Genomic DNA, 23,924 nt, shown 5'->3' on the forward strand with positions numbered 1-23,924 from the left:
TCAGTGGAGGGGCTGTGGCCAGTAGTAGTGCTACACATTACACCAGAGTCCTCTTGCATGCTACTCATGTGTTTCTAGTGAAATTTAACTTAGTGCAAAATATACTTCTAGAAGACTGCAAAATCCAGGGATTTAGACCGTGACTAACTGAGATTCCAGGGACGATCTGATGAATGGATCTGAAAGCAAGACTGTTAAATTCAGCTGATTTGACAGATGCTTGCCACCTCAGCTGGTTTTCCCATTGTAACTCATATTTGGTCCTCTACTGTAATGTCACTCAGTTCAGGGTAGAAGGAGTGGACTTCAGCATTGCTAGATTTCACAGAACCACAGAATCATAGCATTTAGGACTTCTTGGAGCCCAACTTTTAATTCATTTAGGCTTGGAGCAAGTCTCTGGGTTGTGCTAACTTAACCTGAGCTGTATTGGTCATAAGTGGCCAGGAGCAATGCAAGTAACTGTGTACATGCTGTAACATAACCCACATCTGTGAACTCTCTGCAGGGGTCTGCTCTTTCCCTGGGAAATCTTTAGTGAAGGTTGCTTCCTCCTGTGTGAGTAGAGGAGCATCTTTGTTCCAGCAGACCTGTCTGAGGGCTCTGTCCAGCTGTCTGCATGCCTCCTTTCAGTTTTCCACAACACGTGACATGCACTCTGGGGATGTCTCTTTGCAGTCCAGGCACATTTTTAACAGGAAGAGGAGCCTCAGGAGTGGAAAGGTAGGTGCCTAGAGCTGGCCTGATGCTGAGGTTTGGTTAGCTGTGCCAGATTATTTTCCTATGACTAGTCCAAATGTTTACCTCTGTGAGTCGATTCACTCAGGGGTTTTACCAGAGCAGACAACCATGAAATGCATTTCCCACAGTTCTGTGGTTTGCTAAGGCAAAGCAGGAGCTCCCCTTTGGAGGAGCTGAGTAAGTTCTCTAGGGCTGAGAGTGTTCTTGTTCCCTCTGCTTTTCAGAGTTATTCCCTGTCCCAAACCTGCCCTTCCATGCAATAAGCCAGTGATCTTCTCTTTGAAGAAAAGCAGATACTGTGCTTTTTTTTCTCCCAGCCTAGAGTCTTACATTCCTATTGCAACCTTCTCAGACTTGCCTGATTTTCTCTAGCATAGAGATAACTAAGCATAAATCCCATACCCTTAGCTGGTGGACCTTCTAATTCCCTCTGTAGTTAAGACTCTTCTGCTAGAAAATGCCTTTCTTGGGTTTGATATTTTCACACCAAGTGCTTTTCTTTGTGGGTTTCTGAGTGCCAGCTTGAAGTCTTTTCTGGAAATTATTGAGAGGGATTTTTCTCATCTTAGGGATGCACTTTTTCTAGTCACAGGACTAGAATCTGCCAGTCTGGTGCTTGATGGTAGGAGAGGAGGGAAGATCATCAAGTCAAGATGCCAAAGCATGGAGTGTGTATATGTGCAAAGGGGACAGATCTCCATTGTAAGGCTGGAGAAGAAGCCCTGCATCAGGACAGCATGGCTGTCAGGAGTGGGGATGTCAGGATGTTGGCCACATCTGCCTGTTCTCAGGGGCTGTCCAGTGCCTTCCTGTGCAGTGGGTGCTGCTTGAGATCTGCCTGAGTAGCAAGCAACAAGAGGTGCTAGGGTCTTTACTCCACCTGTCCCACCAACAGGCTCTGATTTTCTTTCAGCTAGGGTCTTTCCAGTATGGCACGTTGTTTGAAACCAGGTAGGACTAATGGGCATGTAGTATTCCTTTACACACTTGGCTGTGGTGTTCCAGACTTGTGACAGAGAAATGAAATCTATCTATTTTTTCCCCTTTGCTTGTGATAAAGGTTCTGCAGGGCAGGGTAAAGACAGTCCCAAGCAATAGGTGCTGAGTACACCTGAATGGGCAGAGCAGAACCTGAAAACACAAACCCTGTTACTTGCTCCACATTTCCTGTGCACTAAGATGATCTTATTCCTCCTATCTAAGTTCCCAGTGGCAGCTGGTCACATGCTCCACAGAGTTTGTTTTGTAAATGTACTGTTCCCTGAAATCAGGTTTTCTGGATGGTGGCCTTCCACCTGTCAAAATAAGTGGTTTGATTTCTGCTGTTCAGTCAATGTTCAGCCTTACACAGTTTTATTTTAGTGGTTTTATGAGTGCTGCAATATTGCACAAATGAATCCATCCAAGCAATAAAGCTTTCTCCATTGTAACAAAAATCCCCAGCTATTTCAAACACTGCCACTTACTCATTCTTAGCGGAAACTTCAGTTGTGCTTATCTTGTGAGTCACAATTCATATGCTTCTTTCAGAAATCATCCAGGAAGGCGAGTAACTCAGTATCACTCTTGTCAAATGCTTCGCTTCAGAAATTAAATAGCATGGATTTTGTTAATGAGCAATTAATGTTATTTAAGCACCCAAAAATATCTGCAGAAGCTATCCATTGATGCCATGGCTGAAGCTGCTTCCAAACAGTGTTTCTGTAGTTTCTTCCTGTTCAGTGTGGTGCCACCATCAGCTCTGGGCATGGCTGCTGCCGTGCTCCTGCACAGATGATGCCAAATCCCTGCTGCTCCATGCTTAACTATGCCAGGTTTTGGCTCCCAGCCCCACTACTTTCCTCATCTCAAAGGTCTCTTGGGCACATCTAAAGCACCTGGAAGTTGGTACTGGTTGGCACAATTAACCCTTTCAGGAGCTGGGATAATCACAGTGTAGGAACATTTATAACATCTGATTTCTGTTTGCAACTGTCGTGCTCATGATCGCTCTTAATTAAATTTTCATTTGCTCTCGTCTACAGCTGGTGTATCACATTTGGAGGCTGTTGCTTTTACTGATGCCAGAAGAGTCTGAATGGTCTTTTGTATTTAAGTGGATGTTATTAAATAGTTTTATATTAATTAACTGTGATGAAGGGAGCACATGGGCAAATGTACTTGAGGAGATCAGTTTATCCATATGGAAATTACATTGAAAGTTAAATCCATTACCCTAATTGTAAAATTCAACAGTGCTTAGCCAATAACTGTGGCATTGACTAAATCATGCATTTGTGCTTCAGAGCTGGGCAAATGCCTAATTTCCTTGAATATTTGCTCAAATGAAAAATTGTATTTGCCTCAATTGCATAAGCTGCCTCATCGTTTCTGAGAGTGTTTTAGGCAAATGAGTTTGGAGGCAGAAACAGTCTCTGAAAGAGTAGGGTCTAATAAGCTCTGAGAGCAGTCATTGCAGGATGGCCACTCTGAAAGACTGGCTGGGCTGTCTTGACCCTCAGGCTCTCTACTTTCAAGCAGGAATCTGTGTCCACAAAATAAAAGTTGCTCACACTGGTCAGAAAAATGTCTGGAAGGTCCAGGGAACAATCAATTGCCAAAATGGCTTGTTGGACAATAGCAAGCAACAAATAAATTAGAAGTTGTAAACTGCTTGTGGTTGATTCTGAGCAGAAAGGGGTTACATTTGTGGAATAAATGTGTTCACTTTGAGCCACTTGTTCAGGCTTAATTTGGAGACAAGGCTGATGCTTGTAGCTGCAGTGGACAAAACCCCTTTGCTGCAGCTCCCCTTTTCAAATGGTGAGGACAAAGTATTTATTCAGCTGTCAAGTGGGGAAAGAAAGCAAATTAGTTTTAGGCTGGAACACTGGACTGTGTTTGCTGTTGTATTTCTGAGGCCAGATGGTGACTTGGACAGCCCCAGGGAATGGGTAACAAGTTTCTTCAGGGCAAAGATCAGAAGCAAAAGGAAATATTCAGATTATGTTGCAGTTCCACTTCCTAGAGAGGAAAAGAGAGTGTGAGATGCATCAGGCTGTGTTAGGGAGGGGATTAGCCACTCCTTTTCTTCAGTTGTTGCTGAATCCTGGAGTCAGTTTGTGGTGGGGGGGGTTTGAGACCTCACTCCCCCTGCAAAGCACAACTGTCCCTGGCAGGGACAGGGCAGCTCCCCCAGCACCCATGGGGCAGGGAGGAAAGGGCCTCTGCCCTCAGCTCCCCCACAGCTCTTCCAATGGCAGCAAGGGATTTGGGCACCTCTTCCACCGGGGAGGCAGGGAACACCTTGTGGAAGGAGATAGTCTGAGGTTACCTAACAGTGGCTACATTTGGCTTGTGCTCCCAAAGTGTTTTAAGTCCCACTTGTCTGGCTGCACTGCTGGCTCCTGCCTCAGTTTCCCTGGCTTGGCAGTTGGTTTCAGGTGCTCTTTAAATGGGCTGTGGTGGAGCTGGTAGGTAACCAAGCAGATGAAGTGTCTCAGCTATATCTGCTTAGGCTGCTCAGCTGCCTGTTAAACATGGTTCAGGCTCCCAGGGCATAAGAAGGTACCAAAACTCTCCAAGAAGCTCCAGGACTGTGAGTGTCTGAATGTCTAGGCAGGAAGAAAGGTCTCTCTAGTGGCACAAAACATTCTTCATGGAAAGAGTTTTAATTCCATTCAAACATAATTTAGCTTCCCATGTAAGTGTTTTCTTTTTGAGTTAATTTTTATCCAGCATAAACAAAGGTGGGGGGACAACAAGAGAATTAGGGAGCTGAAGGGGAGGAGTGGCCTGGCTGGGTTTCTGAGAGCAGCAGGCTCTCCCTGGAGCCCCAGCTGGAGCAGAGCAGGGAGCTGCTGCAGGGCAGCACAGGGAATTCTGCATGGCCTTGTCCAGAGTGGCCTGGGCTGCACTGAGGCTGGACAGCAATGGGTGAACCCAAGCCAGCTCTTACAGTTTCCTTATTGCCTGCAAGTTCACTTTCCTTCTTCCTTTTCCTTTCTGTTTCCTTCCAAAAGAGAGACAGGGAGGGAAGGTGGGTTTTGTGAATTGAGAGAAATGTAATAGTGAAGCAGACACCTGTTAGGAGTAGATCTTGATCCGTCAGATTGACAAGAAATCAAGTGCAAGGGGATGGGGACAGTTGGTACTATGCATTACTCAGTTATATGCTGGGAGGGGAGAAGTCTTACCCCATGTGTGAGGACCTGGCTAAATAACAGAGACACTCACATGGCCAGGATACTCATGTGCCCACTTTAGTATTTCATTTTTACTTGCCTCAGTAAAAGGGCTCTTTGTCACTGGAAGAAACCAGTGAAATGACACAGGTTGTAGGTAACTTCTTTCTTTCTTTTATCTCTCATTCATCTGTCTTTTTACCCTTGGGAACAGAAGTGATTGTTACAGCCCATTAGAAAACACCTCTTTCAGTCTTCAGTCCTTCCTTTTATGCAGAGAATGTTGGTCCTCTTAAGCATTAACTCTCAGTGGAGAGGTTGGGTCAGATTGTCCCCTTTCTTGCAATGCCTTCTTTAAAAACCAGATGCATCACAGTATAAAAGCAATGTTGCCACTTCCAGAAGAGCAGGCAGTATCCAGGGAAAATACAGAATGTTTGGGAATGGTGCTGCCTGCACTTCTGCTCTGCCTGCCATCCCACTCCAAATACAACTGGCCAGCAGAAGATTTTGGTCCATGAAGTGCTTTGCAGCTGATGTCTGTGGCAGCCCTGGGTTTGCTTAGCTGCACTCACCTTCCTCCTCTCATGAACTTCCCTGTGAGGCCACTGTCCTCCTTCCCTGCACCAGCATTCACAGCTGATGTGGAGATGACACATCTGCCTGTCAAGCCTCTGGACCTTGGGACTTTCCTGAGTTATTGCAGCTAGTCAGCTTACTCTGAATAGGAAAAACAGATTCCTGCAGGGAATTTGGGGCTCAGAATTCTTCCTTTCTTTAATTTATTTTTCTTTAAGTAAATTGAGGGAGCTTCAGCTATTCCACTGACAGGAAATGCTGAAGGATATATCTCAAATCGTTTGCTCAGATCTCCAGGGTATGGGGATTTATGAAAGGTTTTTGCTATAGACTCTCCACCAGCTCTGGGAAACATCTGTTCTGCATTCTGAATGCATTTTCCCAGCAGAAATTGTTTTAATAAAATCATCACTTTTTCTGTGCTTAGAAAACCCAGTGAAATAAAGTTTCTTCCTATGCTAAACAGTTCTTGACCACTGGTTAATGAAGTTAAAAATTGCATGTTTGCATTGTTTGATTTATCCCGTTTTTCCAGGAGCTTCTCTGATGGTCATAATATGACAGAACTGACCAGAACTAAAGCTCTAAAGAGTGACTAGTGTTTCATGTTGGTTTTGTTGGTGCTTCATTGCAGTCTCTGTTTGAAATCCAGTCTCTAAGCCATGCCATATGAATAGCCTGTATATTGAGTGAGACTATGAAAGCAGGGTGTTCTAATGCATAAGGTAGGGGAGGTGAAGTTGTTAATAATTTTTCAAAAATATTTTTTTAATCACTGTGTTGTGTCCCAGCTCTGAAATGGCCTTTTCTCCACAGTAATATATATTAGAAAAAGTCTTGCTGTGATTTGATTCACCTGAGAGCAAATAATTATGTGCACAGCCAAGTTACTCTGTGCTAAATCAGAAAAATTGGAAAATCTGTTAAAGTCCTCAGTGCTCACTGTGGACTCCTTTGTCCTCAGCAGAGGTGATGAGCATATGGGTGGTAGCTATCTTCAAAGTTCAGCTGTGGAACCCTTTCCCTGTGTGGACAGCAACCAGGAAAGGGAAAGGAAAACTCTGTGAACATGAAAAGATTCTTCATTGGTCTGGAGAGGAAAAAGTATCCTGGCTTGGGCCTGTTCTGAAACAGGTTTTGATTTTAATGGGAACTTTTACAATTTGGAAAAAAGGGTGGTGTTGCAAGCTTCATCCCATCCAATTTCCTGTGTAAGAATATTCTGTGTTCTCACACTGCAATTTTTGTTTTAGATAAACATTATAGATAGGCATCATTTGAAAATGAAGTTGGACTCAGGATAGACGGATGTTTCTCCTTTGCTTTCAGTTGGGTAACTCATCTTGCCTCAGAGTAGCATTTTCCAATGCAAGCTGAAAGACAGATGGTGCTAAAATGTTTTGGAAGTCAGCGGCCCCTCAAGCAGCTTTGAGATCTTAAATGGACCCAATAGGAGGGTGGTAGGTATTTCTGGGCCAATTACATGCATTCTGATTCACCAGCAGGCTTCTTCACTGCTTTGCCTGGCTTTCCTCTTCCTTTTTCAGACAAGAACCCCTTCATGGTCCATAAACAGGTGGAAGAAGCACAGAAGCTTTAGTTGGCCAGAGATCTGATTGTCCCCTCTTTGGTGATTCAGACTACCTGGGCTTAAGCAAAAAAGCCAAACCAGAACATGCACAGCAATAAATACCTTCAATCCTAAATTGCATCTTGTAGAAGGCACATTTTCAGGTCTGATGTATTGCTACTTCTCCAAGTCCCACCCTCTCTTACTGGAAGTGAGGGTTCTGAATGGAGTCTGCTTCCTGCTCCTCCTTCAGCCTACACATCTCTTGCCTGTGCTAGTGGTGCAAGGGAACTACAAACAGTATAGCTTTGGTGGCCTGCTTTGTGCACTCTCTCTCAATATCTCGTCCTTTATTTTGGTTTCAGCTGAACAACTTGGACTTCATTTAACAAAATTGGATTTTCATTTTCCTCTCCTGGGAGAGTGAGAGAAACTGCTTTCTTCACAGCAGTGCCCCAGCCTGCTCCTTTCTGCTTCGCTGGACCCTTACTTACCACCTTAGGCTGCTTCCAGCTCCTGAAAACAATTTATACACCTGTTCTTCAGCCATGCTTGCAGACATGGTGGATTTATCTCAGATGTGTGGTTCTTTCGAGCTACTGGACATTTCCTTCAGTTAGCCAAGGTCCCTTGGAAGTGCTGGCCTGTGAGAAACAGAAAAACAAATTGTTGTACAAATGCACTGTAGGTAGAAAGTGAAATGTTCCCCAGCCTGGGTAGAGAATCTCTTCTGTGTGTCTGCCAGGTCATGCACAGAAGCTAAGTTACCTGGTCAGGGACTCCAGAAGTGTTCTGCTGGGGTTGCAGCTGTTAAGTGGGACAAATTATTAGGAAGAATTGAATTACAAAAATGTGGAGGTTAAGAGGGTTTAGGAGATCTAGTACAGCTCTGTGCATGGAGACATGACCCAACAAATTCTGTGTTTTCAACTGACTGTGGGAGAAGCATACAAAACTCATGCTGAAGAAGGATGGGTGCTGGTCTAGCACAGCAGTGGGTGGAAAGTAGTGAGGATGAAAGTGATCTTGGGGGGCTTGTAACTGCTGGAAATCCATTAAAGTCAATGTCATGTCTTTGTGGGATACCAATCCTGCTTTTATTGGCTTTCCACAGAGCACCATGTCAAACAGGAAATCTCCCTTCTTCTCCTCAGTGCTTCCAATGATAATAGGCTTCAGTACATACCCTGGGCATTTCATGCTCTGGAGCAGTAACACTGCAATATGTTCTGCTTCTGGATGTGACAGACTAGTCTGACAGAGAGGTACCACTTCAGGAATGTGTTGAGGGGACAGCAGAACCTACACATTATCTGCTATGTGCAGCTGCTTCCAGATACAAGGTGCATTTCTTGGCTTCCTTATTTATTGTTAATGGCCAATCTCTTCTTCTGGGATCCCTCTCTTGGAAAGAATCAGAAAAGGACTAAATGTCTGTCCGGTGACTTTAATTTTTGGGATATCTTTAGGCATCATGATGATAAGAAATGTCTAAAAACTCAAGTGAATCAGAAAAGGGTTCTAAAATGTTCACGTTTGTTTCCAAACACCCTTGTGTTTGGAGGCAGCACCACAAGGCTGTGGGTGCTCCCTGTCTGTATGAGTGAGATTAGAGTTTGAAAATATCTGGTATATGTGCACCCCCATATCTGGCCTTTGTGTAGTGCTCTCCCTTTTCATGGGCTACCATAAGACAAAATATGCAAAGATGTTGTAGATTTCATTAGTCACACTAGTTTATTCAAAGCCCCTTTTTGCATAAGAAACCAAGGCCTGTGCTGATCTCTGGGAAAGAATGTGCTCAGCGCTCGGAAAAGCCGTGTGCTCCAACGGCACCGGCGTGGCAGAGGTCAGCGGCTCGGGCAGAGCAGAGGGGCCGGCTCCAGGGGTTGGTGCCATCATTTGCAATTCAATCCCATGCAGCTCCCTCTTAGGAGAACAATTCACTAAATACAGAGTTGTTCTTTTTCCCTAATTCACCATATAATTCACCTCCTAAGTTCAATTAAGAAGCAATCTGTTTGTGACTGGAAGCAAGCTGCATTTATTTAGAAATACAAAATTATCCTTTGCCTCAGCAAAGACTGCATGCCTTAATAATTCTGGTGATGAATGGCTAGTTGGGGTTTCCTTTAAATGGAATGAGATATTGTGTGAAGAATAGCATACTTTGCAGGGGTGGGGGTGGGAGAAGTCCTGGGGATGTAAAACTGAGGAGAGGAACTTTTGTTGAGCTTGAGCTTAAGGAAGTGAGGAGGACTGGGCATGAAAGAAAACAAAGGGAAATCTTGGGATGGGACATTGAAGCTGGAAAAGAGTGATAGAGTTCAGAGCAATCCATCTTGTTGAATCAGGCTTGTTCCTGTTCACACATCTAATGGCTTTTGTCCAGCCAAGCTCTGTTAAACTATGGCACTTCCTTTGGGAGACAAACCCCTGATTTACTGTGTCTCTTGGACCAGGAAGCTCTAACCTATAGCCAGCTGGAAGTCTGGGTATTTTATTTTCTTCTGAATTGTTTTGTAACTATCTTTCATCATAATCTTCCTGATACTCATACTTCCTGATAATCTTCCTACTCAGTTACAGTAGTGTAATGTTGGAGATTTGTTACCATCCTCTCAGTCCTTCTCCAAGTTGCCAAAGATGTCCTTGCCCTGTTGGACAGGCTGGAGAAGGATTTGCTAGAAGCCAGCTCCAGAGCAAAGGAGAGTTTTCCAGCTGGCAAAGCAAGACTGCTTCAGTGACTGGAAGGTGTCCAGCTGTCCTGGAAGTGAGACATCCCTCTTGGAAGTGTGGACACTGCATCCAGCAGTGCTGTATGATGAGCAGTGTATTCTTTTCTGCGTGTGGTGGTTCACCATGCTTTTCATGCTTTATCTTGCCACCAAGACTACAGAAACTTGCTCTTGCAATACCTCTGCAGAGATCAGCTCATTCAGCTCCTGCTCTCATTAAATCTCCATGAAATAAGCCTTCCCTAGAAGAGACTTTCTGCTTATTCAGCATGTGGAGAAACTTAGGCATGGTATGGTAATGAGTTTCAAAGTGTCACTGTAGGCTAGGAACAGATCTAGGAAAAGTGTCTAACTTTATCAAGGGTTTAGTCCCTTCTCCCTGAACAGGGAAAGCAGACAGTTCTGTGGCCAGCAGACCCCCAGCTGGCATTACTGATAGCTGCTGTCCTTTCCACATCAGAGCTCTGCCAGCCAGCTCACCAGAGATGAGTCTCTGCTCTTTTTTCCTTTGCAGGAGGCCTGGGAGAAGAGGTGTCAAGTGAAAATGCCACTTCAACCGATCACAGTGACAAAGCAGTTAAAAAGGGTAATGTGGTACCCCACCCCGACCTTTGGGTATCTTTTATTTACTTTTTTTACCCTCTGTAAAAACATATTTTGTACTGATTTGTACATGCGTGTGCCTCCATGCCTGGGAGATCATCCCTGCCCAGGCATTCTTTGCTGTTGGTGAACTCTCTGAAGGGGTGGGTTTGCCTTGTGTAATGTGGTGGGTTGACCCCAGAAGCCAAGCACCCAGTCACTATTCCCCTCCTCCAGCAGGAGAGGTGAGAAAGCAGGAAAATCAAGAGTGAGAAAACCCATTGGTTGAGATAAAGACAGTTTAATAAGTGAATGAAAGGGAAAAAAATAACCAAAGCGATACAGAGGCAACAGCTCACCCTTACCCACAAGCAGCCCCTGCTAGAAGAATGTGTCAGGCCACTCCAGGGAGGAGAATTTAACAAATTTCAGTTGTGAAAGGCAGAAAAGTACCTACTAAGGAGCAGTCAAGAGCTGTTGTGGACTGGTGAGGAGAACTTGCCCAAGCGTGTGTGCTGCTGGCAAGGAATGGAAGTGTTGTGGCACAGAAGTGTGGACCCAGAGTCCCCTGTGTGCAGCTGCTGCTGCAGCAGGCACAGGAGAGCCCAGGGCAGACACCTCCTCACTTGGGTTTGCTATCAGGAGCTGACCATGTGCAAATCCACCGAGATTTTGGGCAGGCACAGGAGCAGTTTGTGAATAGAAGACAAGACTACTTCTATCCTGAGAGCCTCTCACTTCTTCTAGCTGTGGCCCTTTTAATGCCAATGTTTGTGCTGGTGCCTGGTACCAGCAGTACCAGGTGTAGGCAGGAGGGTGGTTCTTCCTTTTTTGGGAGAACCCCTAACCTCAGAGCATCTGCCTTCCAGGATCCAGCAGCTGGCTTGGAGATGGGCAGCTTCTGAAATGGCAGGAAGGTGCTTAGGAGTAAGAGGAACAAAAGGCAAATTCCAGTTTTTGTCCTGCAGCTCAGAGCAAGGTCTTCAGCAGGAAGGGCTTGACCTGGTGAAGCAGGAGGGAGGGTTTAAAGTTCATTCTTTTCATTCCCTTATACTGCCTGGATTTCCTTCCCATTGTATTGATCCCCTCAGCCTTGACAGTAGTGGTTTGCTTACTGGTGCTTCAGCTGGAGGGATGAATAGGGGAAGAGGCTCTCAGCAGCCCCCCTGGTCACTAGAGGAAGGTCTTAGCAGGACCTGTGCTTTTTAATAACCCAGCAGCCCATGTCTCTGACTTGGAAAGCAAAGCTGTAGCCAGTCTTGCTGATTTACATACAAATTGCCATCCCCTTGGGCTTCACAGCAGTCTGCTGTGAGCCACTGTCGGTGGTGCTGCTCCTCAGAGTGACAAAGATGTTCACCTTGGAGTGACCCTTGAGGCCAGCACTTGCTGAGGGCATAGCAACCCCTGTACTCTGTTATTCCTTTGCCCTAGTCCAGCTGATGAGTTGGCTGAGCAGCACAGGGAGCTTTTCTAAGCAGTGGTGTCTGCACAGAGAGGTTTGTAAAGCTCAGCTGGACTGTGGCTGCTTTGAGGGTTTGAGTTGCCCATGGCACCTCAGTTAGGGGGTGAACAACCAGGAAGCTTGGAGTGAAGGTGCCAGCACATTAAAAGTGCAACTCGTGTAGGCATAAACCAGTACCTGAGCAGATACTGAGCAGCAGCACAAATGCAGGGCAAGTGACAGGGTCTGCCTAGAAGCCAGTATGAATCCTCTTGCAGGTTTCAAAGCTGGTGCTGAACACAACACAGACAGGGCTCCTGTACCCTTTGTAACAAGAAATGTGTTCTGCTTTCCTTTTTGTATTTTTGCTCCTTTTCATTAAAATGAAGAGATTCAGCATGGATGGAGATCTTCACTTCTGTTTTTCCCATCCTGCGCATCCTCCTCCAACAGAGACTGTCCCATCTTTATAGATTTCCAAACCACCCAAGACCTCGTATGTGAAACCAAACTAATACTTTTCAGTACAGATTTCAGAGTTAGGAGTCTGTCACCTTCTTCCAAGGCCAACTCAAACGAGTAGTTGTTGCTGTGAAGCTGTTCATAATAGAATAAACCATTCTCTGCAGATGAGTGGATAGATAGGGCAGATTGAGAATGTACAGTGACATCTAAGCTTGATTTCCACCTTCTGTTCCCCTTGAGTACTGTGTCCCCATCTGTGATGTTGCTGTTGCAGAGAAGGAGTGGCTAGAGACAGGGAAGGATGTACTTTGACATCCTAATGGGAGAGCAGCTTTGGCATGGTGCATATGGAGGCTCCAAAACAAGAAGGGACAGTTTTCTATAGATTAGAAGTCTCAAAGTCCCAAAAAAATCACTGGATCACTGGCAAATCAGGTTATGACTTCTGGTTTGGTTTAACACCTTGCTTTTTCTTTTTATCTTTTTCTGAAGCTCCAGGGTATTGCCTGGGGGCTGCAGGTGGAACTAAAGAGGATTTAAACAGTGTTGCCACTCTGTCTTGCAGACGGCAGGCAGAACACAACGCTTGCAGGGAGCCCGAGGAGGAAGGAGCACACAGATGAGCCTGGGATGGATGCACACCCCTCTGCCAGAGTGCGCAGGGCAACCACGGCCAGGGCCGAGAGGATCTGGCCAGGGGGAGTCATCCCCTACGTGATCGGAGGAAATTTCACTGGTCAGTGGTGAAAACACTGCTTTCTCTTTGCCATGGGGTTTGTGTCTCAAACTGTGCAGGAAATCTCTGGAGTAGAGTTATCCCAGAGACTCAGGTGTCCTTGGGAATCTGTCTGCTGAGGTAGGGAGGGAATGATTGCACGAGGAGTTGTGCACTGTGGAAGCCTGAAGCTGATGTGTGCACTGAGATGGTTCTTCTCTTGGAGTCCAAGAAATACTTGAGTGACTGAGTCACTTTTCTTTAGAGGCCAGCACCTGTGAGCTATGCTTGCCCCCTGTTTTTCCAGAAGAGAATTCTCTCTGCTGTTGGAAGAGCAGGAGCAGAAGTACTCTGGGGTCCTCACAATAACTTTGCCTTAGTTTTGAGGAGCATCTGTAGCACTCATGAGATTCCTGGGTCTTGAAAGATGGGCATGATCATTAATTCATGTCGTGAGAGCAAATTTGGCACATCACTTAGTAGCTGGTGTTCAGATCAGACTAGCTGGCAGCTCTGCCAGAATGGCCTGTACCTAGAAAGGTGACATGTTTTATATTCGCAAATATTGATGTACTTAATCTGTAAAGTTTTCTACCTATTTAATTAGAGCAGTAAATTCATCAGATACAAGGAGAGAAAAGATGATACAGAAAGGTAATGATATAGCTGGAAGTGGACCCTAGAGTCCAAGAGGTGTCTACAGTATAAGGTTGGCTGTTTGAAAGGTTGACTGTTCCCATATCCAGATGAAATCTGATGAAATCCATTAGAGATTTTCCTGAAAGCCAGGCCTTCACTGTTTGCTACTCTTGGTTTCCTTTCCAGGAACCCAAAGAGCTATCTTTAAGCAAGCAATGAGGCACTGGGAGAAGCACACTTGTGTGACCTTTGTGGAGAGAACTGATGAAGAGAGCTTCATTGTGTTCACATACAGAACATGTGGGTAAGTGATGCACGCATTCCCTGCAGCGCTCTATTGCACACAGCGCTTTCAGTCACACCTGGCTTTGTAAGTCTAGCCCAGAACACGCCAATGGCTAGCTTGGAGAATCTGTCACAGAGATGCAGCTGGTCACTTTCAGTGAGGATTGCTAGGATAGTTTAGTATTTGCTCAGAAGGTGCTAATCCTTTCTGGATTCTTTTTTCCTGAGATAACACTTAAGTGTACATGTGCTTGTTTATAGATACACACTTTTTTCTTTATGTTTTCTTTGTACTTACATATAAGTACATATAGTGTATGCAACTGCTGGCCTGTCCTGAACCCTGCCAGATGCCATGCTCTCTTCCTGTGTTTTAGAGTTCCTCAAGTCACTGATGTGCTGCATTTTGTGGGTTTTCTTTTCCAGGTGTTGTTCCTACGTGGGTCGCCGAGGGGGGGGCCCTCAGGCAATCTCCATTGGAAAGAACTGTGACAAGTTTGGTATTGTGGCTCATGAGCTGGGTCATGTGGTGGGTTTCTGGCACGAGCACACACGGCCTGACAGGGACCAGCATGTCACTATCATCAGAGAGAACATACAGCAAGGTAAAATCATGCTTCACGTTATTCACCTCACTTTTGGCTGGGTAGAAATCTTTCTTGCTACACTTGTGGAAAATGCTGGTGGTCTGAGGGTTGGGATAGAGAACAAGAAATATTGCTGTAGGGTAAGGGTCAAAACAGCTATATGAATAGAAATTTTGGATGTCCAGCTGGAATTGTTGAAACAGAAGAGCATATCCATTTCATTCTAGGCTTCCCCAGGTAAAAGTCTTTTTTTTAATTCTCTAAGAGTGGTTTGTTTCTTTTCCTTTTTGTTTGTCATCACAGGTCAGGAGTACAACTTTTTAAAGATGGAAGCTGGGGAAGTGAACTCACTTGGAGAGACTTATGACTTTGACAGCATCATGCACTATGCTAGGAACACGTTCTCCAGGTGATAATTCAAGGTTACGTGTCCTTAGGACCATTTTTGGTAGTTGTGGTTGACTCTGTGGGATATATAGAGCCTAGAAGGAGACCTCTGATCTATTGCTGCATTGCAAGGCTCAAAAAATATTTGAAGAAGGAAGCTTGGTGTAGTATGGTGGACTCCTGTTTTCCCCTTTCCACTGTATTTACTCAGTAATAATCCTGGTAATCTCAGAGTTTCCAAAGCCTTGCTGACACTCTTTGCAGCCTTCCCAGGCAGCACATGTGTATCTGTGTGCATATCTGCCCATGTGCACGTTGGGTAATACTAGAACAAGCTTTGAATCTTTGGAGTCACAATACAGCCATCAGAGTCTCTAGTGGTTGTGCTGAGGGAAAGTTGAACTCTAGATCATGATCTTTAATTGCTTGGGTGGCTTTTTTACCCATTTATGCATGAGCTTTCACTCATGGCCTCTGCAGCTGTGTGATTCTGTGTGGCTGGGTTTTTTCATGGAGGAGTTATCAGTCCTTTCCCAACTAATGCCAGTTTCTGCACAGGCTGTTTGTCCTTGACTCCCATCTCATGCCTCCAGATGGAGCCCATTTTCTGATCAGACTGCTCCACTGCATAGAGAGGTGATATAAACACAGTTATGTCCTGTGTTTGGAATGAGAGTTACTGGATGACCAGATTCATTTTGCTGCGTTGTTAGAAGTTTTCTTCCATAAATTCTACTATTGCTCCTTCCCAAGAGCTTTCTGTCACTACATACTGCAAGTTAAGGGGTTGGAAGGTACAGTGGAAGTATTCACACTCTTGGAAAATTTTTGTTGCAAAAATTAAAGATGTCTTTGTGAGTTTTACATTTTCTTACTCCCTTGTTGTAGTGAAGGGCCAAGTCTGTTGTTTTGTGCTTTTCTTTTGACAACTTCACACCAACCAGTGGAAAATTGCTGAAATGCTGCTTGTTGTGGCAGGAGGAGATTGTGCCTGGGCAGGGATGTTTTGCAGACTTTGCTGATTTCTTTGCATTAGACATCCAAAGTAAACAATTTTTCTTCCCTTGAAGCATCTGCTGGACCCTCCCAGCATTTGCTAAACTCTTAATGGTTTGAATTGTCTTGCACAAAAGCAGGATTAAGTTATTACTGCCATTTATATTGTGGATGCCTTTGAGTCTGTGTCTCTTGAAAACTGGGGTCCTTCAGAGCACTGCTGGCCCAAAATGGGTAAAAATGGCAAGAGTCCTGCTAGATTTAAATTGGTGCTTGATAGGACTTTTAAGCCTGTTTTCTTTAAGCTCTTTGTCTCTGTGACCCACCCTTACCCCAGTTGCAGTCTTTGTGCAGTAATTGAACTGAGCACTAAGTGCCCTGGTAGGCTGATTGTGCTCTCAGCACAAATAAGCAGGGCTGGAATTGGCTTTTACTTTGCCAAGACCTGTCTTGACATCTGCTCCCCTAAGGGAGCAATGCATTGACCAGCCAGAGAGAGACTGGTGGGTGTATGCCTCTGACCTTCCCACCTCACTGAGGTTTGCTGGCCAATTGCAACCCAAACTGACACAAGCACAGAGTCCATGAAGATTTTAAGTTCCAGGAGGTTTCATTAAGATCAGTGGCTAGGAAAGGGAGAGAGTTCCTGCTTGGGCCTGCAAGGAAAGAGCTGCATTGAGTGTGTTAATGCAGTAGCAGACACAAAAAGTCGACGTAAGAATGTGTGAGCACCTGACCGTGGAGATGGGATGTGTGAATGAGCAGGGGAAGGACACAGTCATGTCTGTGACTTACTCTCTTATAGCAATTCTTACTTGGCACTTAGTATAACCTTGTTTTTAGCTTTTAACAGTCAATATTGATGATAGTAAATCATATGGTGCTTGCCATGGTCAAATGCTGCTATAAATCCTGGGCCCTTTTTATTCTAAACTTTTTACCTGGGACAGAAAGGTATAGCCTTTCTGAGATTTGATGAGTCCTAGCAGTTTCCAGTGATACTTTTGAGGATTGGTGTAGAGTCATTTGCATTTCATAGAAAAATATGCCTCTCATTTTTGTCTGTGGCTAGTAGAAATAGGAGTATGGTACAAGAGGCTGTAATGACATCAGGAACAAGTTTTTACCATTGGAACTTCTGTTCTCATCTAGGTCAGAAATTTGCCTGTAGTGCAGAGTGTGGCTGCAGGCTTTTATTTCCTGGTGCATTCCTTACAACATGGCAGCAATCTAAACTGAATGTTGCTGTATCATGAAACAATTTGTTTTATAGCTGTCAAGACCTATAAATGACAACTTAGCAAGAAGAAAGTTTAAATCTTTACAAAGCCCTAAGCAGGTAGCTGGTTACCTTCATTCAGTAAGTGGCTTGCTAGTAGACATGACGGCAGAGTCTGGAGTTACAAAACATGACCTCTGCAAAGCTCATGTTCAAATGAGGGTGTAAGTAGCCCTGCCTCCATGCCCAGGAGGCACATCATGTGTTTGCAATGCACTGTCCTAATCCTGCACAAGACATACATGGATCCTCCACAGGTTTTACTGCATGAAGAGTCATGCTGTCTCTCTTCTGCACATGGAGATATAAGGTGGCTGCCTGCAGCTGCGTCCTTAACCTGCCTTGAATATCTGCTTCCTTGAGTGTTGCTCAGGCACCTGTATTTGTTACCCTATCTCCTGGGACATGAATGTTTAGCATCTGTTGAGATCAGTTGATAATTTCATAGCATTGGCCTGGGACTTTGCATGTTCAGGGTGCTGTGCAGATGCTACTGACTTGTGTGAGTCTCTTGTCAGACTCTGTTGTTCTTAGCTGGTAGGAATGGTGGGGTGTTTGCTTGGCTTACACTGCGCTGGGCAGCTAATGCATGTTCTGCCTGTTCCTGGACAGCAAGAGAATGGGGCATCCAGGATTCATGGGTTCTTCTCCTACCTCTGGGAGGGGAGTTCAGATATTTTACTCAAGCATGGTTCTGGTGTTAGACTTCCTGAGCTGCTCTGTTTAATGATGTCTGTTTGTTGTTTATTAACTTTTGAGTTAAAGTATTTGCACTTTTAGAGGCACTCACCAAATGTGTAACTTTACATTCCAAATGTTTCTAAGCAGATGAGGTTTGGGTGGACAGCATGAGACTTCTGGGACTTGTGTAGCTTGGGCCAGACAGATTCTCCTGTTCTTGGTTCCTTTGATGGCAAATTGAGAGAAACTGTACTTACTGCTCTGTAGTTGAGAGTCATGTTCAGCAATTCACATGAAAGGAGAAAAAATTCAATTGGAAGAAGAAGCAAAACCAAAAATCTTACTGCCTCAGCATAGAGTACAGCCTTCTAGAAGAAAATGTGTTTGGCAGGTAGCAAGGGTAATTTGAAGTTGTGTGGGTTGTTTGTTTTGTGTGAGTAGTGTCTGAGGTATATACTATGTGCAGAAAGCTGAGGGCGGTGAGTGCACAGTTGTGAGGGCTGGAATGGGAAAAAGAATCAAAACTTTGCATGTGCAAGTAGTGGTTTTTCTATTAAACTCTGTCATTCTTCCCTGGTTGAGCTTGGAGTTCTGCAGAAAGCATTTCAGAGGCCGCAGAACTATGTCCCTGCCAAATGCTGAGTTCTTCTGTGAACTCCTGAGGAGGCTTGAAAATTTACTGTGAGCAAACTGACCTGTTTCTATGCTTGTGGTGTTTCTGGAATTGGAGGATTTATTTTCAATACATAAACTTAAATAAATTCAGCCCAAGGCATGCAGTTGGCATTTAGCATAACAAACTGAATTTATAAATTGAAATTTGAGGGACTCACCTCAGATCTTCTAAGTATTGGTTTTGGTGCTGATCAGGAATTTTTCTACTGCTGAAAAAATGCCAATATCTCCCATGCAACAGTTGATTCCAGTTTTCAAAACAGATTAAATTCCTTTCCCTCTATTTCTTTCTTCAGTTTGAATATTTACAAAACAATTTCCCGCTTCCCTCCCCACCTCTGGACTAGGCAGCACTAAAATTATTGCTTCTGCCCTGATTTCCCATTGGGCTCTCTGGACAGTTGTATCCTGTCCTTCAGAAAGAGCAGTCTGCCTCACTGAGCTGATGCTGAAGGTAAAGCTCAATGTTAGCCTTGGCATCCCCAAGCCTGTTTGGTATTCAGGGGTGCAGCGAAAGGTTCCTGTGGACTGGACAGCCTGGCTGCAAGAGCTTGGATTTTGCCAACCTGGAGCTGAGGTTTCTGATTCCCTCCCTCCTTCCCTACAGTCCTAATGCTCCCTTGGGGTCTCTTTCTGTGTGCAAGCTCTTGCTTGGCTACATGGACTGCATTTTGATAGAAGTGGGGCCTGAGCTTAAATCCTTCACTGGACTGAGATCAGAAGTGCAGTAAAGAGCTCCTGAGTGTGAAGCACATGGAAGAAATAGTAGCAAGTGAAAAGAGGTAGAGACAAGTGGAGTTACTAGCTTGGAAACTCATACAAAACAAAGGTAGAGCACATGATCTTTTCCACTTGTCTGTGGTAGCCACAGACACTGCCAGCCCAATCCCATCTACTACTGGGAAAACTCCCCTTCCTCTGCTTTGGCTTAAACGCCAGATCTGTGCTCCAGCTGAGCCAGATGTGCCATGAACTGTCTGCAGGAATATTTCATTGCTTTTTCTGATTTATGGCAAGGAATGTGCTACCTCAAACAGAGGCAGCAGCAATTTTGAGATATCCAAGAGGAATTTGGCTTGGCAGACTTGCTTGTACATTTGGAAGCTGTCTGCTATAGTGAGAAGGCTGTCTTGAGATAGTTAGCAGTTATTAGAAGCTGAACCACTACTGCTTGTTAGCATGGGATATATGGTCAGGGGGATGGGTGTGGGAGGCCTGCCAGCTCTACTTTCTGTTCATTGTGTCACTTCCCTACTTGACTGCTCTGTGTGTCTCTGCTCTTCCCTTCAGAGGAGTTTTCCTCGACACCATCCTTCCCCGTCGAGATGACAACGGGGTGCGGCCGACCATTGGTCAGCGTGTGCGCCTGAGCCAGGGGGACATCGCCCAGGCAAGGAAGCTGTACAAGTGCCCAGGTAAATGTGGCCTGGGGAGGTGGAGCCAGCTCACCATAAACACATGGCTTATGTGGAGAGCATTGGAGCTCAAGAGCAGCACCCTTTGAGGAAAGAGACTCACAAACACAGACTATCAAATGCTTTAGGCTGGAGCTGTGGGGGAGAAGTGAACATGCCTAAGATGTGTCTCCTGTTAGTACTTTTCCAGGATTCTTGTTGGGTTTAGCGCTTCAGATTGCTCCAGTGTAGGCTCTATTTGTAGAAAATTGAACTGATGCACAAGGCTATGGACAGAGTGGGGACTAGGAGTTAGCAAAATGGTGGAAAAATGTCTGGTAGACTGAGGCCCTGTAAAGTGGTGGATCGTTGGTGTGCAAATCCACTGTTTTTCTGTATCCAACTACAGGTCAGAAAGTATGAGTCCATAAGGGTCTAGAATGAATTCTGAGGGCTTTAGGGTCTATATGTTTGAAGATTACTGCTTTTATCTTATAATGGGTGGTGTAACTTGTAGGTCTGTTAGTTCTAATTAATTTTTTTTTCTTTTTACCTCATAATTACATTTTTCTTTTTACACTCATCATTATCTCTAAATTGATTTTGGTTGAATAAAATGTTGTTCTTGCAGAATTATCTCATGGATTAGTTTAGGGGTTCATTTTTTTTGCACTATGTTTTTTGCTGGAGTCAGACTTAATCCAGCCAGGCTTTTCATTCCCATAGCTGGAAGAATCAATTACAGATTTAGATTTCTCAAGGCAAGCTGAAAAGCCACTTTGGCCTGAGGTAATAACTAAAAGCTACAAACTCTTCTGTGAGTCTCAAGTTTTCCATTTGTGAAGTAGAACTTTTCCTACTTTTTTTTTTTTTCACAAAGCTTTACCAGAGGTTATTGCAGTTCAGAACATATTAGGCAGGAAAATAATTAGAGATTTAAGCCTACTAAACTTGTTTTTTTCAAGTACCTGTTGTTCTGCTTTTTTTCTTTCCTTAAGATTTATACACAAGTTGCATCTTAGGAGAAGAGGTGCAATATATTTAATGACAGTGACATCTTCTTCTGCTATTTGAATCTGTAGCTTGGAAAGTTTTCTTCTTCTGCAAAATACAAAGCAAAGGGGTTCAAAACCAAAGGACTTCATCTGTGTGGTCAAGCAGGGTCTGAATGAGACTTTAGGATGAAGACACTTTGTTCGGCAGGCAAGCTGAGGATTTTAGGGTAAAATGCTGCAACATAATTCAGAAGTTGAGTGGCAGATGGCTTCCCTTTTACAAAGAGAGTCTCCATCTGAGAATACCTAATAATATCTCCCAAAAAAAGTGCTAGTATGGTGGAGGATGAGTTACAGGCATGCACTGGAATCAGCCAGAACAACTGCTGTGTCTCTTGTGAGAAACAGGGCTCTCCAGCTCATTAGACTGGACCTCATGTGCTTGCTACAGTTAGGGCTTGCTTAGCTTGTCCATTCTAAAACCCTGCTGGTCTAAATTGCTCTTAATTCCTCAAAGCTTATACCTGCTGAGTTAAAGTTAGTGCCAAGCCAGGTGAAATGAAATGAAATTCGCTGAAGGAATTTCTGGAAGGCAAGTTGCAGTCTGCTATAGAGTAGTTAATGCTAGATTTGCTATGGCTGCACAGTTGAGGATTTGATGACTACAGTGACTATAAAAGCTTTAAAACAGCTCATCCTTCTGTCTTATGCTGTGCTAAAGGAAAAAGGCTTGTGTAGCTGTGCTAATTGTGCAGGAATGGTTAAACAGTAAATTGAGAATGGTCCTGCATTATATAATTTTCTCCAGTTCTCTGGGCATTTTCAAAAGGATACAGTGTACCAATAACCAGCTGATGAGCTGTAAGTGCCTGTCACCCAACTGCTTCATTTACAAATGAGTTCTGAAGCATTCACCTTACTTCTTTGCTTTTCACCTCTGTTCCTTTCTACCTGCTCAGTTTCTCGGATCCCAGAAGTACCGAAAAGTTGCTTTCTTGGACTTCTTGTCTTCTTTGCTACTAAGTGGAGAACAGTCATATTGCTTTTTAGGGTGCTCTGCAAGAGATTGTGCTCTCCCCACAAAGATGCATTGCTCACTGCTGTGCTTCCCCTGCTCTGCACTGCTCTGCACTTTGCTCCATGCTGCAAGGCCAGCCTGGCACAGGGTCTGGGGAGTCAGAGAGTTAGATAGGTCTGCTTTCATATTTCAGCAAAGTAGTCTTTGCAAGTAGACACAATAGTACCTGTTCATAATTACAGGGTCTTGCCAGTCATTGTGTAATTGCATTCTGGGAGAATTAAGTCTGGCCTGTTGGAAACCTTCACTATTTCTCATCTGAGGGTAATAATCTCCTATCAGCATGCTCATGTTGTGCATGTTTCCTCTGATTTTGAGCTGCCTTTATAATTTCATGTTTGTTTAAATAGATTTTTGAGCAGAAAAAAAGAACATTTATTTATCCTGGTGAGTTGTGGATTGGAATCCCATATTTATTAAAAAAAAAATTAAAAAGCTCCTTTCTGTGTCCCCACATTTCTTCATCTAGTCTGATCTGCCATGCTGTGGATCAAACTTCCTTAGGGAAATTAGGAAATTGCAGATTAGGTGACTCCTTCTCCCCTGCTTGAACATATTACACTTTTTTCAGTGGAACCTGTCTCTTTTCACCTCCAACTGCACACCTGCCCATCTAAATGTAATCATGGCTGCAAAATTACCCTGTGATAGCATCAAGCAGAGGACCAACCCCTGGCATTTCTATGAGAAAGGGAAGGCCTTGTGGCTCTTTCAAAGCACTGCTGCTCAGTCAAGGATTTTTGGGGGCTGCCTTGCCATCTCTGAGGAAACAGAGTTCCAGGTCCAGTGGAGCTTTATAATATGGGTTGGTTGTGAAACAGGAAAAACAACTGGGAAGCAGGCAAGCCAAGGTCCCTGCTCCTTGCAATTGGCATTTGGATGTGTCTGGTGGGCACTGTCAAGGGAATGGGAGCCTTGATATTTGTGGTCCTCCCACCCAGCCAGTCAGGTGCTCTGCAGGTGTGGATGGTCCTTGTTCCAGCTCAGCCATCCTGTCTCAGAGAGCAGAACTACAGTAGTCACAGCTTTTCCAGATGTTGGAAGCTGCAGTTCCCTAAAGGATCATATGCATGTGCATATTCTTTGCTTCCCAAAAGTCACTCTGGGATCTACATTTCATCAACTGCAGCAGGCCACAAAACAGGAAGTTGAAGAGCAATGGACTGCTGTGCTCATATTTTGTCCTGTGCAGTGTGGTGATCAGGAAGGTGCTGGGCAGCTGAAACATGAGGGTGATGGGACTTGCCCTGCTTTTGTGTAGGATGTTTTAAGCCCAAAAAAGAAAATTTACAATGGTAACTAAGGAGAACTTCATTGAGCAGCTTGTAATGAAGTGAAAACAGATTTGCTGGCAGCAGTACGGGGTTGTGAAGTGGGATGGGGTTAATACTTTGCATTTGATTAGTGAATGAGATATTCCTCAACTGAAACCTGAAAGTGCTGGCATGTGGAAGGATGATGAAGGAAGAAGGGTTCTGCTTTAGTAGCTGTTTCATATGTCCTGGCAGTGATCATCTTCTATCCCAGAAATTCTGACAAGTTTCACATCAGCCCTTTGGCAAGGCTTCAGGTGGTCAGTGACCTCTGGCCAGTACCATGAATAAGCCCTGTTGGAGTGCCAGCCACCAGCCTGCACACAGCAGCCATGAGCAGTCAGTTTGGTAGACCACGATGTCTTTCAGAGTCACTCCTTTTTGATAGGTTTTTTTTCCCCTCTCCTGCAGCTTGTGGAGAGACCTTGCAAGATTCAACAGGTAATTTCTCAGCCCCTGGCTTTCCAAATGGCTACCCCTCCTATTCCCACTGTGTCTGGAGGATCTCGGTGACCCCAGGGGAGAAGGTAGGTGCCACAGCCGCACAAGGTATACTCTGCACTTCCCTCTTGTGAGGTTTTGCCTGTGATGACAGTGTTAGAACCTGCCAGAAGATCT

The 23,924-nt window shown here is 44.5% G+C and overlaps 1 protein-coding gene across 1 annotated transcript in view; it reads left to right on the forward strand.

Moving 5' to 3' along the window:
- TLL2 (tolloid like 2) overlaps nucleotides 1-23,924 on the forward strand; it is an 85,316-nt gene that overhangs the window by 36,534 nt on the left and 24,858 nt on the right. The window contains exons 3-9 of the mRNA XM_054637526.2: nucleotides 10,306-10,377; nucleotides 12,848-13,018; nucleotides 13,823-13,940; nucleotides 14,348-14,526; nucleotides 14,812-14,917; nucleotides 19,817-19,941; nucleotides 23,718-23,833. Coding sequence (XP_054493501.2) covers nucleotides 10,306-10,377; nucleotides 12,848-13,018; nucleotides 13,823-13,940; nucleotides 14,348-14,526; nucleotides 14,812-14,917; nucleotides 19,817-19,941; nucleotides 23,718-23,833 — 887 coding nt within the window. The remainder of the gene's footprint in view (nucleotides 1-10,305; nucleotides 10,378-12,847; nucleotides 13,019-13,822; nucleotides 13,941-14,347; nucleotides 14,527-14,811; nucleotides 14,918-19,816; nucleotides 19,942-23,717; nucleotides 23,834-23,924) is intronic.

Source organism: Agelaius phoeniceus, chromosome 9, assembly GCF_051311805.1.
Source record: "Agelaius phoeniceus isolate bAgePho1 chromosome 9, bAgePho1.hap1, whole genome shotgun sequence".
Lineage (NCBI taxonomy): Eukaryota > Metazoa > Chordata > Aves > Passeriformes > Icteridae > Agelaius > Agelaius phoeniceus.